Below are 17,975 nucleotides of genomic sequence, written 5' to 3'. Positions count from 1 at the left end.
TCAAATATTGATTCGTGTGCTAAATAGCTCACCAAGGTCTGGCTGAAACACAAGAATTGAGGAAGTTTAAAGATAGGGTACAGAATTTGATCTCTGCAAGTGTGAGCTTGGTGTTTAATGTATATAAACTGTTTTAAATGAAACAATTTACCATCATTGGAAGGTTTGGTGACTATTACGGACTTCCAGCATGGTTTCAATAAACAAAATATTGCTTCCATCATCTGACTAAATCAATTGAGTAAAGAACGAGTATGGTGGCGAGGATGGCTGCATTTCCATAAGGATTTAGCAGTGCATATTAGGGTACTGGATCAAATTAAGTCAGATGAGTGTTACTGATAGGAATAATACATGGGTAACTGAATGAGTTAGTCAAGGCAGGGCTGTTAGAGCAGGAAGGGATCAGAGTTTAACCTTGGCACAAAGAATTCCACAAAACTTTACGTTGAAACAGTAGCTGTTCATCACTTTGGTGGTGAAGGCAAGGATATAAATGAAATCATTCATAAAATACTTTGCACCAACAACGATGAAGAAACATTGATACATCTCTGGTAAAATACATCAACTTCTGAAACAGCACCTCAAATTCTTTTGAAGATGAATTTGTTTTTGCCACACAATGTGCCTTTGGTCTTGGGTAAACCCTTTGTGAGGTTAGATATTTAATATCAAAATGTGGTTTTACTAAGATGAACGGCATCAGATTCACCAAATTAGACTTTGAGCACTCGACCTTGTGCCAAGTTATTGGTGGGAGAAATGTAGCAGATGTGTCCCAAGTCTTGAGCAATGGCGTGGATCCTTGGATATGCTCATATCAACATATCTAACTGAATAATTGTCCATTCATCAATAGGCTCAGAAATATAGGCACCAGTATCATCAATCTAATCTGCAAAAAACAAATTGCTGGAGCAACTCAGTGGGTCAGTCAACACCTGTGAAGGAAGAGGGACGATCAACATCTCGATGGAGGGTCTTGACCTGTAACGTCAACCATCCCTCTACCTCCACAGATGCTGCCTGATCCACTGAGATCCTGCAGCAAATTATTTTTTGCTCCAGGTTCCAGCATCTGCAATCTCTTTTGTCTTCATCAATCTACCCGTTATGTGTCAATAACTGAGAACATTTCCTTTTAAAGTATCAATGGACTTTTCAGTGTTTGTGGGGATAGAAGTCAACATAACCAAAGATGGCCCCTCTTGTTTTGTCCATGTGGCAATTAAGCAGCTTTTTCTGTAACTGATAAATTTAAAGGTAAATTGTGTAACTGTGCAATTGGTCCAAAAATTCTAATGTAGCAACTGAAGAAAGGTACCAAGTTTCCTAAATGGAGCAAAAAGTGTAGTATATAGAAAGTTCCAAGGCTGTAGGGATACCCAGCAGTGTAGTGGTAGCAACTGAAATACAAGTGGATGTCAAAGAAATCAGTCATAAGAAGAAGCATTTGAAAGAGGCTGCAAATAGAAGGAAGGTGTTGATTCAGTCAGTCAGTCATTCCCAAAGGACCAAGAACCAACCTAGATAACCAGCTGGAGCAGGTTATTTGTACAGTCAATGGAGGGCAAAATATTGCTAAATTTGGTAAAATATTGGGCAAATCCATTGTTACTTTTCATAAACGTAACGGACGTAGTTCTTGCTATCTCTCTTATTACTAATTCTATTGTGTCAACTGACCTAAGCTTTATTCACTGAAAGATGAAGCTTGAAATGTCAGGTTTAGTTCTCAATTTGACTGCATCTGTAATTACTGGACTCAAGCGAATTAAGACAAAGAAAGGAGTCATACTACCTATCTGTCATGTATTTTCTGACTTGCTGAAGGCATGCTCATTAGTCAGTTGAAACTTACCAGTGGCCCATGGGGTTCTGCATGCCTTTGAGCACGAAAGTGGTTAGTTACATTTCCACCTGTTGGGAGAACAAAGCATTGCACAAAGTGAGGCTGAAAAGACATGGGCCTGGACTCTCATAAGTACCATGTCATATGGCAGCTATGGGGTGTGCCAACGGCCATTTTGGTTACAGGCCCCTTACTCAAACTGCCAAGGACTCGGGCACCAGTAAATGACATGTTTTCCCTTCCACATTGCAGAGCCCATAAAGCAAAATACTTCCTCCAGGACTAGGGATGGGTCTGAAAGGGTGGGGATCGGCTGTGGGGGTAGTGGGGTGGGAGTTGGAGAGGATGCGGTGAAGAGTTGGATGGTGTCTTAAGATGGGGGAGTGACTGTCAAATATCAAAAGATCCGATCAGGGCTTGGAGGGAGTGTGCAAATATTCAGAGGCTCAAAGGGAGCACATCATTGGGGTTGGGGGTAGCTCACCTGGCCTTGTGAGGGTTGGGGTGGAGGGAGAAGCAGAGCGGAGAGAGCTTGGGGATCGGCAAAGACAATGATCAGATGGGAGATCATTTCTGCACCATTTTGGGTAGGCCTGTAGGACAGAAGTTAAGTAGTAGGATTTACATTAATATTGCCCTAATCCTAAATGGAGTTATTAAAGTCTAGTGTCCTGGGAGTGTCTGACAATATGGATTAATCTGGCCAGCCATGTTCAAAACATAGTGTTGTGAGGGTACCACATGTGGAAAATGTGATCAATGTGGAAATAGTGCAAGATGTGCAACTATGACTCACACGGGAACCTAGCTCAAACTTCTGGAGTGACAGCAAATAACCTGGAAATGGTCATTATCGTAATTCACTAGGGAAAAGTCCATTTTCATTCAAATAGCTCATAAATAAAGAGCACTACAAAATCAAATTTCAATGCCTTGATGTATGATGACTACATACAGCTCAATATTTTACAACTATAACTTACACCAGTTACAGCAGATGCAAAAATGCAAAGTTGATTTGCTTGTTATACATGATCACTCACATAATCTACTAGTATTACTTCAGTAATTGACAATTGGTTGTAAAGGTTATTGTCAAGTGTTTCTACAGCACGGGGCAGGTTCCTGCCCAAACCATACAATAAAGCAGAACTTATACTTATAATGACATGGAATGAGGCCATTTGGCATATCGGGTTCATGCTGGTTCCAGGGGAGCAAATCTATTAGATCCATTCCCTCTTTTCTTATTTTCCTGTACCTCTGCAGCAACTTATTCTCTCTCACATGCCCATCAACTCCCCTTTGACTCCTTTTGCCATTAACCTGCACTGGAAACAATTTGCAATAACCAATTAATTCACCAGCTGGTCATTGGGATGAAATCGGAGCATACAAAGAAAACCAATGTCATCAAGCCTCAGAACCAAATCCCTTTTTCTGGGCTGCTTGCTGTGTCAGGACTGATTTCTGACAAGTACCACTTAATTTATTGGGCAGCTTTTTTTGTGGTCTCTCTACTGAGCAAATGGGCAATTGAATGCCATTTTCTGGGTCTCCTTCAAATCAGAGATCTTCCCCTCCCATGAACTCTGCTGCAACTTTGTGCCAATGTGACTTCTAAGCCCCCAAAAGCTATAGGCAGCCCTTGCATGAGCAGAACAGGGATGGTACTGACTCTCTCTCAGTTCCAAACATTTTTGGATCAGTTGTAATCCTTTTCTTTTCTCCATGTTAATGCTGATAAAAGGACCTCATGGATTGTAAAGTCTGTTGAAATATCCTGAAAGCGATGTGAGAGATCGATATAATGGAACAAAGGTAAATTAATACAGAACATGAGAGCAACAAAATTCACAATGGAATTCTCTGCCCTAACACTCAAAAGACTTCAGTTCTTCCAAAAAAAATTCTTAAAGTACCTGCACCAAAATCTACAGTTGCATACATCCCTTGCAAAGAGCCACACTTGAGGTTTGGTATGCTTGCGGCATCCGTTGTAAACAGAATAATCTCGTTTCCCAGGTAGTACCGAAAGAGCTTTAATAAGTGTCGTATATAATCATGGTCGCAGGCAAAGTAGGTGCCATATTCATTCTCCACCTGAAACAGCACAACAGTTCTTACTGACAATTTTATTGCTATGTAGAAAAATTCCATCCTTTGCACAACACTTTTTTTTTTAAATTCACTCATGGGAGATGAATGTTGATGGCAAGTCTAACATTCTTTGCTCACTCCTAAACTGGTAGTCTCTATGTTGAAAGTACCCTTGAGTGCTGTTTCAGGACCACTGAGCAGGCGAGGCAGCATCTGTTGAAAGAGAATCAGTTAATATTTCAGGTCTGGGAGCCTTCATCAGTTCCAGACCCGAGACGCTAACCATTTCTCTTTCCACAGATGCTGCCTGACCTGCTGAGTGTTTCCAGCATTTTTGGTTTTTATTTTGTATTTCCAGTCAGGGTGGTGTACAACTTGGAGAGGACCTGCAGCCCTTATTCTTCAATGCAGTAGAAGTGACAGGCCAAAAAGTTAGTTGCTTCAGAATACCTAGCCTTTAATATGTCATAATTGCAGTATCTAGATAGCAGGTCAAGTTAAATTCTTCAAAGGGTCTCCAACTAGAAACACTGACTGTTTCTCTTCCCACTCAAGTGGCCTGACCTGCTGAGCATTTTCTATTTTTTGTTTTAGATTTCCCACATCCAATTTTTTGGACTTTCACTTGGTTGAATTAATTTCTAGGTCAACAATGGCCTCCAACGATAACAGTGTCAAAGGGAGGTGTCTGAATGCCCCCTGCTGGACATGGTCATTGTTTGACACGAACATCATTTGACATTTATCAGCCAAGACTTAATGGTGTCCCAATCTTGCACCAAGTAACTACACTCATCTCATTGATACAGCAGTTCTCACCTGCTCTCAGCTGCTAGGTTTTGGGCCTGAGAAAGACAAATACCTGTGATTAATAAAAGAATGTTTATTAAGATGATAGCTGTCTCATTATAACTTTTAAGTGAGATCTCTTGTCCTACCTTCACAAAAGCCAGATTTGGCTAGATTAACGGCAATGTAATTTTTGACAAAAATCCATTTGTGGGAATTAAGATTCAGACAAGGTCTCTGGTAGGGGGGTGGGGGTGAGGCAGGGAGGGAAGTGGGCAAATAACACTGCCTTCACCAGGGCCAAAATGTAAGTCAATGCTTAACCTAGCACATGAACTGTGCAGAGAGCAAGGACTATAAACCAACAGGGCAGCAGGCAAAGGGTCATTTCCTAATCTGAAGGAAGACTGTGTACAGTACGACCATGTGATTGGCATTTTCAAAGAGGCAGGTTGCCAAAAGAGCCGACTTGGAAATTGGTAAAGCTTGGAAAATGGTGAAGCATCAGGACTGTTGAGAGTGGAAGTTACACATACCTTACCAAAAAGCAAAATTAGCTGCATTGAGAAAAAAAGTGTTGATCTGGAGCTCTCTCCAAGGATTAATGGCATCACAAACATAGATCATTGCTAAATGAGACCAAAGAGTACACACAAGTTTGACAATGCTCACATGTGTAAAAGATAAGTGAAATGGCAGTTTTAATGTTAAATCTTTTATATAAAAGCAAGAAAAATATCTAAGCCTGTATTAGAACAAACATGGTCTATTGTTAATGATTGCTGTCAGACAAAAAAAAAGGGAAAAACATTAACTTCTGAAATCCCTTGTAGACCACAAAGACTACAAGGTGCTGAACTGTGCAAAATGTATGGGAGGATATATTTTAAATGTGGATACAGTTGTTTTAAGGGACCATGGAATTGAGTACTACATGATCAGAGCAGGAGGTCATGTGGAATATGGATCCAAATGTTTTAGGGGAACTGGAGGCTGAGAAAGGCACAACGTGACCAGGAGTAAACAGGTTTATTGCCTGGACATGGTTTTAACAGTTAAGAACAGAGCATCAATGGACAACCCCAGGTCTGATTTTACATAAAAAGTTTGACTTGGGAATACTTTGGAAATGACCATAACTAGTAATGTATTACTTTTATCTTCTTTTTCCTTTGTCTTGGTCTCTTAAGGGGCCCCTCTCTCCAGCCACCCTTCTATTCCTATCATCACATTTACTTCTTCGTGAAAACATTCTTCCCCTACACATCCCAACCCAACAAATCACTAGTCCTCATTCTTAATTGATTAAGTCTCCTTTCCACATTCCCCCTATACACCCTATTAGTTTTATCTCTGCCTAACTCCAACCCCATCACACCCACTGCTGACTGAACTCTTCTCTACATTTTGGCTCCTTTCAGGCTTAACCTCTTCAACGTTCACTTTTCCCTTGATCGTAGACTCCACCTCAGATCCAAGGTCCAATCTGGTCAACTTTGATTCCCTCTTCACGTAATTCCCACCAACTCCACATTCTCAAAGCAGTTGACATCTACAACATCTGGTTTCTGCAGCTTCATTCAGCTTGGAGCCTGCAATCTTCCAGTGTTGATATCCCATAGGTTATCTCCTTTCATTCAAATAGAGTGAAATATTCAGTCTTTCAGCATCCTCTCGGGGACTCTCCAAGCCTTTTTTCTCTTGGTACATCTCCCTCACATTGAGAAACCTCTTAATAACAGATCTTTTGTTTGTTTTCTTTTAAACTTAATCATCACCATCTGCCATTTTATTGATTTCCAAACAGTTAACAGTGAGAAATCTGCACATTAGCACTACACAAGTTCTGCTTCCATTCAAATTTCTCTTCATAACTCACTTCTAGAGATCATATCCACAGTAATGTCTCCTCAAAATACAGTGCATTCTGGGTCAGAGTATAATGACACAAAACTCTGACTCAGCTCATCTTTCACATATCTGAGTAATCTTTTTGCTACTTTTATTCAGGGGAGTCCTCTTAACTCATTCAACCAAAGGAACTAAGTACTAGTCAAAAGTAGTACTAGATAAGTTGGAGACCTTGCAAGTTGATAAACCCCAGCAACCTGATGATTTTCATCCCAGAGTATTGAAAGAGGTGGCTTTAGATTTAGTGCTATGGTCATCATCTTCCAAAGTTTTATAGACGCTGGAATTGTCCGTGGCTTGGAAGGTAGCAATTGTAACCTCATTTGTTCAGCAAGGAGGGAGAGGGAAAACAGGGAACCACTAACTTGTTAGCCTGATGTCAGGGGTAATGAAGATGCTGGAATCTGTACATTTTAAGAATAATAGGATTACACAGAGCCAAGAGGGGCCTATGAAAGGAGAATCACATTTATTGGCAGCATAAAGGTACAGCTGGTAGAGCTGCTGCCTCTCAGCTCCAGTGACCCAGGCTCAATCCTGACCTCTGGTCCCATCCGTGTGGAGTTTGCATGTTCTCCCTGTGACCACAGATTTCCTCCAGGTGCTGTGGTCACAGGGAGAACATGCAAACTCCACACGGATGCATATTCTAAAGATGCATATTCTAAAGATGATCCAGTTGGTGAGTTAATTGGCCATTATAAATTGTCCCTACTGTGTAGATGAGTAGTAAAATCTAAAAGGGTTGATGGAAATGTGGAAAAAACAAAATGCAATTAGTGTAAAGTGGGTGCTTGATGGTTGTCATGGTCTTGTTGGGCTGAAGGACCTGTTTCTGTGCTGTATCAGTCTATGACTCCAATATATTAGGGTTCTTTGAAGATGCGATTAGTAAAATAGACAAGGAAAAACCAGGGGATGTGGTGTGTTTGAGTTTTCAGAAGGAGTCTGTTCAGGTCCCAAAGTTTGATTAACAAGATTAGAGCATGTGGAATTGAGGGAATATACTGACTGATTGAGAATTAGGCATCAGAGAGAAAGCAAAGTGAAAAAAAAATAAAAATAAATTCTTTGTTGACAGGCTATGACAACTGGGGTACTGCAGAGTTCAGTGCTTGGGTCCCAGTTTTTCCACAATCTATATCAACAATTTGGTTGAGAACTAAAATTACATATTTCCAAGTTGCTGACAATACTGAGTGGAACTGTGAGTACGGAGGTGGAAGTAGAGAGGCTTCGAGGAGATACCATCAAGTTGAATGAGTAGGTGAGAACATGAAAGGTGAAACAATAAGGAAAAATGACACACATAACAGAAAAGGAATTTGTTAAGTTGTGCAAGAGTGGATAGTGTTGATGGTCAAATGGACTTCGGTAGGCTTTTACATAAGGATAGATTGTTTGGACTGAAAGGAGGAGAAACTTTCTTTACTCTGAAGATGTTGAACCTTTGGAATTCTCTTTCCTGGAAGGCTGTGGAGACTCATTTGCTGTGTTCATTCATAACAGAGGTTGATAAGTTTCTGGACAATGATGGAGTTAAGGAATATGGGGACGATGGTACGGAGGTAGAACATCAGTCATGACCTTAATGAATGGCAGAGCAGGCATGGACTGGATGACCTTCACCTGCGTCTAATATTCTTTTGTTTTTAAACATAATGTTCATTATTTCTGGAGAATGTAACACTTGGAATTCATCAGTATGACATTACTCAAGCTAGAGTTCTATTTAAGATTTGTCTCTGATGTTTCACAGTTCTTGGTTGCCCATCACCCGTGCTCACCAGCCTACACTCTTGGTCAACAACAATCAAAATTTAAAATTCTAATCCTTGGATTCAGCTTCTCTGTTGGCCTCCTATTCCCTATCGCTATAAACTGTTCTAATCCTAAACCTCCTTCAATTCCTACTGCCTGAGGAACGCATAATTATGTCAAAAAATAAACTGCTGGAAGAACTCAGTGGGTCAAGCAGCATCTGCAGAAGCAAAGGAATGGTCACCGTTTCATGTCAAGAGCCTGCACCGAGACTGAGAGTGCAGGATCGCAAACCGAGATGTTGATCATCCTTTTGCCTCTACAGATGCTGCTTAACCCACTTCCAGCAGTTTATTTTTTGCTCCAGATTTTAGCACCTGTGATCTCTCACGTCTCCTGTAAACCCATAATTGTATGTGTACCAGTGGGGGCTGCCAACCTGCTGCAGTTTAAGTCCCTAACTCTAGAAATCACTCTAACCATCTCCTTGTTAAAGGATCCGCTTGAAACCCACCACTTGGAGCAAGATTTTGGTCACAGCCCCGCATCTCTCGCAGTTCAGTGTCAGATAGGAAACACTGAGATGTTTTACCAAGTAAAAGACCAGACAGAGTATTAGGTACAGTTCTGGTCACCACATTATAGACAGGATGTGAGTAAGTTAGAGAAGGTGCAGAAAAGATTCACAATGATGTTGCCTGGACTAAAGGGCTTGACTTATAGGCTGGGACTGTTGCTCTGGAGCAAAGTTCACTGAAGATAGATAATTATGAGGCATAGATAGGGGTAAATAGTCACAGTTGTTTTCTCAGCACAGGGGAGTCTAAAACTAGGGAGCATAGGTTTTAGGTGCAAAGGAAAAGATTTGAAGATCTGAGGGACAACTTTTTCACAAAGAAGGTGGTGATACATGGAACAAGCTGCCAGAGAAGGTGGTACAGGCAGGTACAATTACAATGTTTAAAAATCATTAGGACAGGTACATGGAAAGGAAAGGTTTAAAGGGATATAGGCCAAACACAGGCAAATAGGTTTAGCTTAAATAAACACCTTGGTTGGGCCAAAGGACCTGTTTCTGTGCCATATAACTATGACTATATGATTTAAAGTTAATTCAACAAACAGAATTATCCTCACCACCTTAGAGTCTGTTGACCAGTTCAATCACCATTTTTTATTAACAAAAAAAAACACTCCATACCTGTACAGCAATAATTGGTCCATTATTCTGATACAGAAATTGTTTCATCCTGGGCAAGAGAACACTCATCCATTTGTCAACATACTTGAGATAATCTAAAATGAGAATAACCGGATTAATAGTTACATGATCTCTGGTCCCATTATGCCATACTCAGTTGCATAGATCCCCCCAAAATAATTGCACCCCCATTCAAACTATATCGCCAATTTTTTTATTTGCAGTTAAGCAAATAGTCTCGGTGGTCTATAACAGATTCCAACTGATCATCTCCACAAAGTTTGCTTTAATCTAGGTTTATCTATTTTTCTTGCTCTTTATATAAATAGTTGAAATCTCTCATTCTCAGCCTACCTCAACTTCTTACTTGCACTGCGCCAACAATGATTTGACTGTACATCATCTCCTTCCAAATCATGAAATAAACTTTGCCTGCCTATTTGTTTATATCAACCCTCTGTGCAATATTCAAATGCTCTTATAAGCATAGACTATGGCATGGTCCAGATGAAGGTTTTATTTGTACAGTCTAGGGTACATCTAGATAAACAGCAAAAGAAAGGCAGTTTTGATTGTACTAAGACATTTGAAGATGCAAGGAAGGGTCGGTTTTCGATGAGGGCATTGTAAACTGTGGTGTGTCAAGTGCAGTGCAGCAGTCTGGGTATGAATGTGTTTACTCTGAATGGGCCTTTAAGTAACCTTGATACTGAGTCTTCAGTGTTTGTAATGGCTAGTTCTTCTGTGAGTGAACAATGACTGCCATTCTTCAAACTGATGTGGTTGAAACTCTTGCTGATGACAACTTTTGACTGTTGCACTCTTCTCGACATCATTTAAGGTTTGAAACCGAAAAATAACACGAGGGAACAAGAAAATCTCACCCCAAAATGAGCAGATAATGGTGCTACCACATCCAGAAACATTCACAAAATTGATTAACTCTGCAATAAGGTGAGATTCAACTTGGTGGAACATACTCAAACTTCAAGGCCGGCTTCTGCTGTCACTAGTTTTAACTGACCAGCAATTCTCTTAATTCTTTTTGTCATTAAATTGTCAGAACACTTCCCAACCTCTGATACAGGATAAGCAGAAATTTCCCCCAACTAGGTACCGATAAGGCTCACTGTCTTTAGTTCTTGGAACAAACTCCATTCCCCAAACACATTGCCCTTCCTTGCAACTGATTGAGAATGTACTAAAACATTTAAAACCTTGGTGTCATATATGACTCTGAAATGTATTTTGGATCATACGTCTGCACTATCAATAGGAGGCCCTTCTTCCATTTCTGGATCATTCACCCTGCTTCTGCTCATTCACACACAAAACCCTTATCTGTGCTTTTGTTACCTCCAACCTAAATGTTCCTAGTCAGATTCCTTTGTTCTACACTCTGTAAACCTGATGCATCCAGAACATTTCCATCTGGGTCTTAATGTACACTAAGTCTTGTTTACCTATCACCTCAGCGTTCAGTGCCCAACATTGGCTCCTGGGTAGAGAGATATTGGAGTGGCTCAGTTGGTAGATTTCTACCTCACAGTTCTAGTGAACTGGGTTCAATTCTGACCTATAGGGCTGTCTGTGTGAAGTTTGCATGTTCCCTGATAACCAGATGGGTTGCCCCCCAGATGCTCCAGTTTCCTCCCACATCCCAAGGACATGATAGTTGGTAGGTTAATTGTCCACTGTAAATTGCCCCTAGTGTGTAGGTGAGTGGTAAAATCTGGTGGGGGGGGGGGTGGGGGGGGTGGGGGGGGGTGGTGGGAGGTGGTGGGAGTTGAAGGAAACGCGAGGAGAATAAATTGGTATTTGTGCAAATGGATGCTCAATGATTTTGTGGGCTGAGGCCCCTGCTTCCATGCTGTAATACTCTATAAAAATTGTGTGACATTGGATGTCACTCATAATTTGGATAAAAGCTGTTTTGGATGATGGCAGAGGTAGAAATCTGAGAAATAAGAAGTACTGTGAAAATTGAGCACAAATTTCAATGTCCACATGTTGAAGGATTTAGGGATTATAAATTGGATACTGATAGTTTGGATGATGAAGGGGGACAAGGCTAGGTCACTGGAAGACACACGGACTAAAGTGTAGGAGCAAGAAAAGAAGCTATGACAGGCAAATCTCTGCTTATGACTGAATAAGCAGGAAGAGTATCAAGGGAGTGATGTCCAACCTGACAAAGATAAAGGGTGTTCAGGGTCAACCACATTGTTTCTATCTTACCTGGATCTGAAGATCGGAGAACAATTGAATCTTTCTGTAACAGCCAGGCAGGAATACCACCCTGTAAAAGTGAAAAACCATTATGTTTGGCAAACTACTTTCCACATTCAAATGATGATTTCTTAATTGAATTTAACTGCACTCACCAAGTCCCATTCAGCACAAATATAGGGGCCAGCTCGTAGGATGACCAACAAGCCAACATCATTGGCCAACTTTAAAAAGGCTCCTAAATCTCGGTCTCCAGTAAAGTCATATTTTCCAGGTGCAATTTCATGATAATTCCATGGCACATATCTACATAATGAGAATTTTTTTTAAAAAGTCATTCTACTGTCTTCATGCTCACATCTGCAGTAGATCAGCTCTAGAGAACATTAATTTATCAACTACACACAAACTTCCATTTTTTTTAAATACTCTTTGGTCTCTGTATAGCAACAGAAGTCAGTAACATGAGCTCCCAACTGAGGCACCAGCTCTGAGGTTGCTCAGATTTTACCCCATATAAACTCTGATGCTATGAAGCCCACAGCAGAGAGAATAATTCAATATAAAGGGTTAAAAATGTACATTTTGGAAAAACCACTCATGCCACAGACAGCAGAATACCAAGACACAGGAAAGAAATACCCTTTCTGTTTGAACTGCACTCAAAGAACAAATGCAATATTTACAATGATAATTAAGGGTTCTTAAACCTGCTTAGAAAATGAATGAATCCTTGGTGGTTGAGGTAAGAAGGGATGGGAAAGAAGAAGTGGGAGAAAGGAGAATGAACTGCAATGATATAATGATTCCAATATCCACAGAATATCCAATATATTCAAAAAAAGTTTTCTTCCTCACGTTTGAACAGCATTCAATCCTGCCATGTACATTTTCATCAGGCGGTCCTTCCAGTAGTATCGAGGTACACGAGAGTAGTGCATGCTTCCCGAAATATAGCGGAAATGTTTACCATCCTTCAGGAAACAGTCATTGTCATAATCAATCTGAAATGTTCTCGATGAACTCTGCAATTAATAGAGACAAGATCATATTGTTTGCAGTGTAATGTTAAGAAAAAGCTTGAATATTAGATTCAGAGTTATACAGCACCGAAATAGGCCCTTTGGCCCAACTCGTCCATGACGACCAAGTTACCTACCTGAGCTAGTCCCATTTGCCTGCATTTAGCCCATAGCCCCCTAAACCTTTCCTATCACGTGTCTGCCTAAATGTCCTTTAAATGTTGTAATTGTACCCCCCTCTACCACTTTCTGGGGCAGCTCGTTTCACATACCCACCACCCTCTGTAAAATAAAACCTGCCCCTCAGGCCCCCTTTAAATTTTTCCCTTCTCATCTTAAATCTATGCCCTACCTGGGATAAAGGCTGTAACCATTCACCTCATCTACGCCCCTCATAATTCTATAAACCTCCAGAAGGTCACCCCTCAGCCCCCTATTCTTCTAAGGTCCCAGCCTATGCAGTCTCTCCTTCTAACTCAAGCCCTCCAGTCCTGGTAACACCTTTATTTTCTGCACCTTTTCCAGCTTAATGACATCCTTCCTATAGCTAGATCAGAACTGCACACAATACTCCAAGTGTGGTCTCGCCAATGTCTTGTACAGTTGTCACATGATGTTCCAACTATTGTACTCAATGTCCTGACAAATGAAGGCAATATTAGGGAGAGTATACTCCCCAATACTGGTGGGCACAGAGAAACAGCAATTCAAGTTCTGCAACAGGCTTGTACTTGAGAGCAAAGCACATCTCCCTCCTCCAATGTGCTCCACTAGTACGTTCCTATCTATTAATCATAAAATGAGATTAGTCTGCAATAGTTTTTTCTTCCTGGGATAAGATTATAAAGAGTAAACCCTATTGTTACATTTATTTTGCCTTTCCCAGGAACCTCTGCTGACTAGAGAGCTGGTAAGGAGCACCGAAGATATACAGGCTTGTTGGAACAGCTGGATCAGACAGAGTTAATGCATCAGCTAATCTTTTCCTGTCCATTACTTTTGTGCCTTCTGCATTGCCCTTCAGGTTCCTAGTAATTCTTCGCCTCAAACCTACACCCTCTAGTCCTTGATTCCCCAACCCCAGGAAAAAGACCGTGCACATTGACCCTATCTATGCCCCTCATGATTTTATACACCTCTATAAAATCACCCCTCATTCTCCTATGCTTCAAAGAAAAAAGTCCCAACCTGCTCAACCTCTCTCCATAATTCTGTCCTGGCAACATCCTTGTAAATCTCCTCTGCATTCTTTTCAGCTTAATGGCATCTTTCCTATAGCAGGGTGACCAAAACTGAACACAATATTCCAAATGCAGCCTCACCAATGTCTTGTACAACTGCAACATAACATCCCAACTTCTATACTCAATGCCCTGACTGATGAAGGCCAGCATGCCAAAAGCCTTCTTCACCACCCTATCTACCTGTGACGCCACTTTCGTATGCATTTGTACTCCTAGATCCCTCTATTCTGATAACCCTCCCCAGGGCCCTACCATTGACTCCCAATGTTTGTTCACCCTCCCCCTTAAGAATATTCTGCTACGGCCACAGAATCTGTCTGCCTCCCTAACTATTGAGTATCCTATCACTATAATCCTCCCTGCCTTCACCCTTCCCCGCTGAGCCTCAGAGCCCAGTCCTGGTGTCAGGGATCGGGCAGTTGCTGCTGCTTTCTCCTGAACAATCAAGCCCCCCCAAAAAGCATCCAAAATGGTATACTTGTTTTTTTTAGGGGAATGGCCGCAGGGGAATCCTACACTGTCTACTTCCTCTAACTTACCTACCTGCAGCCTAGACCTTGGGTGTGACCTCCTCACTGAAACTCTTTTCTATGATGGTCTCAACACTCTGGATGATTTTAAATGCATCCAGCTCCTTAACATGGTCAGCTCGGAGCTGCAGCTGGACACTCTTCCTACAGGTGTAGCCCTCAGGGACACTGGAAGTCTCCCTGATCTCCCACATCCTGCAGGATGAGCAAACCACTACCCTAACTGCCATCCTGATGCTCTAAGTACAAAGATTAAAGTTGAACAACCTCACCTGTACTTACCTTGACTCTTACCTCTGCTCAGCCTCTTTGCCAAAGCCTCACAGCCAAAACCTCAGCAGTTTGACCTCAAACCCTGCACTTCAACCTCAAACAGAGCCACTCATAAAATGCCTCCCTTTTATACCTGCAGAGCAAGTTTTAAACTCTGCTGGCTCCTCCTCTCTGCTGCTCAGGCTGCTCGGTGTCAAACACAAGTCCTTACCTGTAGAGCAAGTTTATACCAAGCTATTCTCCCCTTCCCCTAAAATTGATCCTGAAGCAAAATAAGGCTGAAATAAGGAATGGTCTTCCACCATGGACATTCCTACAGTTTGAAATTCATAGCCAGAAAGCATGCTTGCCCTACTACGCTGGCTCCCAGACAAAGGGAAAAGCTACAAAGACAGCCACATGACACTCTAATGAAACACAGGTTTCAAAGTACACTCCAAGGGTAGAATTTTCTTGCCCTGGGCTGATTTTAAGATCTACTGCAAGGAAAAGGAACACCAACATTTTTTTTGCATCAAGGTAGCTGACACTACTGTTGGGGTCCTCTGTGTTGCCAGTACTTTCTGTTTTTGTTTCAGACAGCAAAGGAGTAGGAATGAACAAAAGCAGCCACTGAAAATCTGACATCAAAAGAGAAAACACTGGAAACGGCAACACTTGTGAAGAGAAAAAACACATTTCTGGTCTGTGAACTTTCTTTCGAACTGGTGATTAGAGAATGAGCAGTTCCCAAACATATATTCAGAATCATACTCGCAAACCAGAGAGAGGTATTCAGAAAAGCAACCACCCTAATTGTGTTTGGTCTCAGCAATTTGGGGGAACACAAGATATAACCTGTGAATGCTGTACACTGGGGAAGAAATAGAAGGAAGTCACATGAAAATTGTTGAAAGGGCAGTGACTAGATAGGTGAAAATACTGGAGTATTGCTCAACAGCAGAGGTGAGGCAGGCCACACAATGAGAGCAACAACCACTGAAACAGAGAATGAGTGAGGGAAAGAGGGAGGCTCACACCCTGATGAAGAGAGGGGAAACCTGCAACAAAAAGTTCAACTACTTCAGATAAAAGGCATTCCCAGCATTTTATTCACGTTGGCAGCATTTACTCAATCTTGTTCTGGGGATTTCCCCAATAACACTACAGCTATTTACATTTCCAAGTGCCCCTTCACCAACTTCTATCACCTTGCATGATCACCCCATTTGCTCATGCCTTCCATCCATCACTGATATTCCTTTATGCCTGGATATCAAAATCTGTTTTATCTCAAAACTTCGCAAAGGTGCGATGAAAGTTCCTGACTCAGAAAGGCAAACCCTGTAATTATTTCGACATTCGCTACCTTGCCAGCAGAAGATTTTAAGCATTTCCTGCTTTTACTAAAAACAAACCCCATGCCTAGCGCATACAGTGGGACAGCCAACTGGGCACTAGAGTCAGTGAGGGAATTGGGTGTCTGTGGTGGGAGAACAAGGGAAGCCGGAGCACGGTTTACAGAGCCAGGGAATCCGGTACCGGGTTTACAGAGCGAGTGAAGCCGGAGCCAGATGCACAGAGAGAGGGAAGAGCTCTCTCTCTAGTGATTCAGGTAACTTGCTTCCTGATTCACAGAATTAGCGAAAAACGCGGGCTAATGCACAGAGGGAATTTCCTACCCACCAGGGAACGAGGGGCTGCAGAGATAGATCTTGCTGCGTGATTCGGAGGGTAAGGGTACTTACTGCCTGCTGCAGAAATAGTTAATGCATTGCCTTTTGCAGTGGGATAGATGCAACTTGCTTCCCTATAGGGTTTGTAAGGGAAGTATTCCCTAGGCTGGTTTGAACATATTTCACTGCCCAATTCCGACAGGCCTTCGAATTTCATACTGAATGCAAAATAAAATAATATAAGCACTTACTGACGAGTACAAACAGAAGGTAATAGCCAGCAAAAAACCCACGCTCGATCCCATGCTCCTGCTCCTTTCTTTAATCAGCTGATCTCTAATGGCAATCGTCGTCACATGACTTGGCAACTCTGCTGCGATTCGCTGTGTTTGTATTCGCACCGACAGGGAGAGGAAGTGGTGGCCAGATCTCTCTGAAGTTCAGTCTTGGCATCCCGGAGGGTTTCCCGGTTTGGTGTCTCTGTTCGTCATACTCCTGAGCATTGTATACTCTACTCCATTGCCCCCTTTGGTTAAAGAGGAAGATCCATGTAGAGTTTAAAATATACTTCCTTTCCCATTAATAAATGGAATTCTTTGCGAACAATCGTCAGTTAAATGTCTGTGAAACTCAAATGTTCGTGAAACTCAAATGTTCCATCGCTTCAAAGTCTGCAATTTTCTTCTTGAGATACGCCACCTGCAATAATTGCTACTTTTTATGCTGAAATTTAAACCCCTTTTCCCACCCAGAATGAAGAGATCCACTTGAATTAGCAGCGTCTGGAGTTGACAATACAGCTGTTGTCAAGAAATTCCTGTGAAGATACAGTCAAACCTATCATGGATGCCACCAAGATCTGTGAATAGTTCCCGTGATCTGATTTGGTCCATCTTAATAAAAAATGGTTTCTGACACACCCTGGCTTATGACAGACAGATGACGCAGTATCAATGCATTTATATGGACAGAGAACATAGAATAGAGATAGAGGCTGAAGATGCTGGAATCTGGAGCAACACACAAAACGCTGGAGGAACTCAGCAGGTCAGCCAGAGGAGATAGCCAGTCTTCCCCCTATCTTTCAGTCCAGATGAAGGGTCTGGACCCCAAATGTCAACAGTCCATTTCCCTCCAATAGATGCTGCCTGATAAAGGGTAAAAGGTAGATGAGGGTAGGGCAGTGGATGTTGTCTATTTGGACTTTAGCAAGGCCTTTGACAAGGTCCTGCATAGTAGGCTGGTCTGGAAGATTAGGTCCCATGGAATCCAGGGAGAGCTAGTTAGGTGGATACAAAATTGGCTCAGAGGCAGGTAGCAGAGGGTGGTGGCTGAAGGTTGTTTCTCAGAATGGAGGCCAATGACCAGTGGTGTTCCGCAGGAGTTGGTGTTGGGACCTTTGTTA

General features: G+C 41.8%; 1 protein-coding gene across 1 annotated transcript in view; it reads right to left on the bottom strand.

The window, feature by feature from the left end:
- The window catches only part of LOC127570313 (beta-galactosidase-like), a 66,838-nt gene extending 49,448 nt beyond the window's left edge, over positions 1-17,390 (bottom strand). The window contains 7 exon segments of the mRNA XM_052015742.1: positions 1,865-1,923; positions 3,778-3,958; positions 9,618-9,712; positions 11,856-11,916; positions 12,002-12,152; positions 12,705-12,871; positions 16,822-17,390. Of these exon segments, the coding sequence (XP_051871702.1) occupies positions 1,865-1,923; positions 3,778-3,958; positions 9,618-9,712; positions 11,856-11,916; positions 12,002-12,152; positions 12,705-12,871; positions 16,822-16,875 (768 nt within the window). The 5' untranslated portion in view covers positions 16,876-17,390.
- Positions 17,391-17,975: the final 585 nt, after the last annotated feature.

Source organism: Pristis pectinata, chromosome 5, assembly GCF_009764475.1.
Source record: "Pristis pectinata isolate sPriPec2 chromosome 5, sPriPec2.1.pri, whole genome shotgun sequence".
NCBI classification, from domain to species: domain Eukaryota; kingdom Metazoa; phylum Chordata; class Chondrichthyes; order Rhinopristiformes; family Pristidae; genus Pristis; species Pristis pectinata.
Note: the sequence above shows the minus strand (reverse complement) of the source record. Positions and strands in the feature narration are given on the sequence as shown.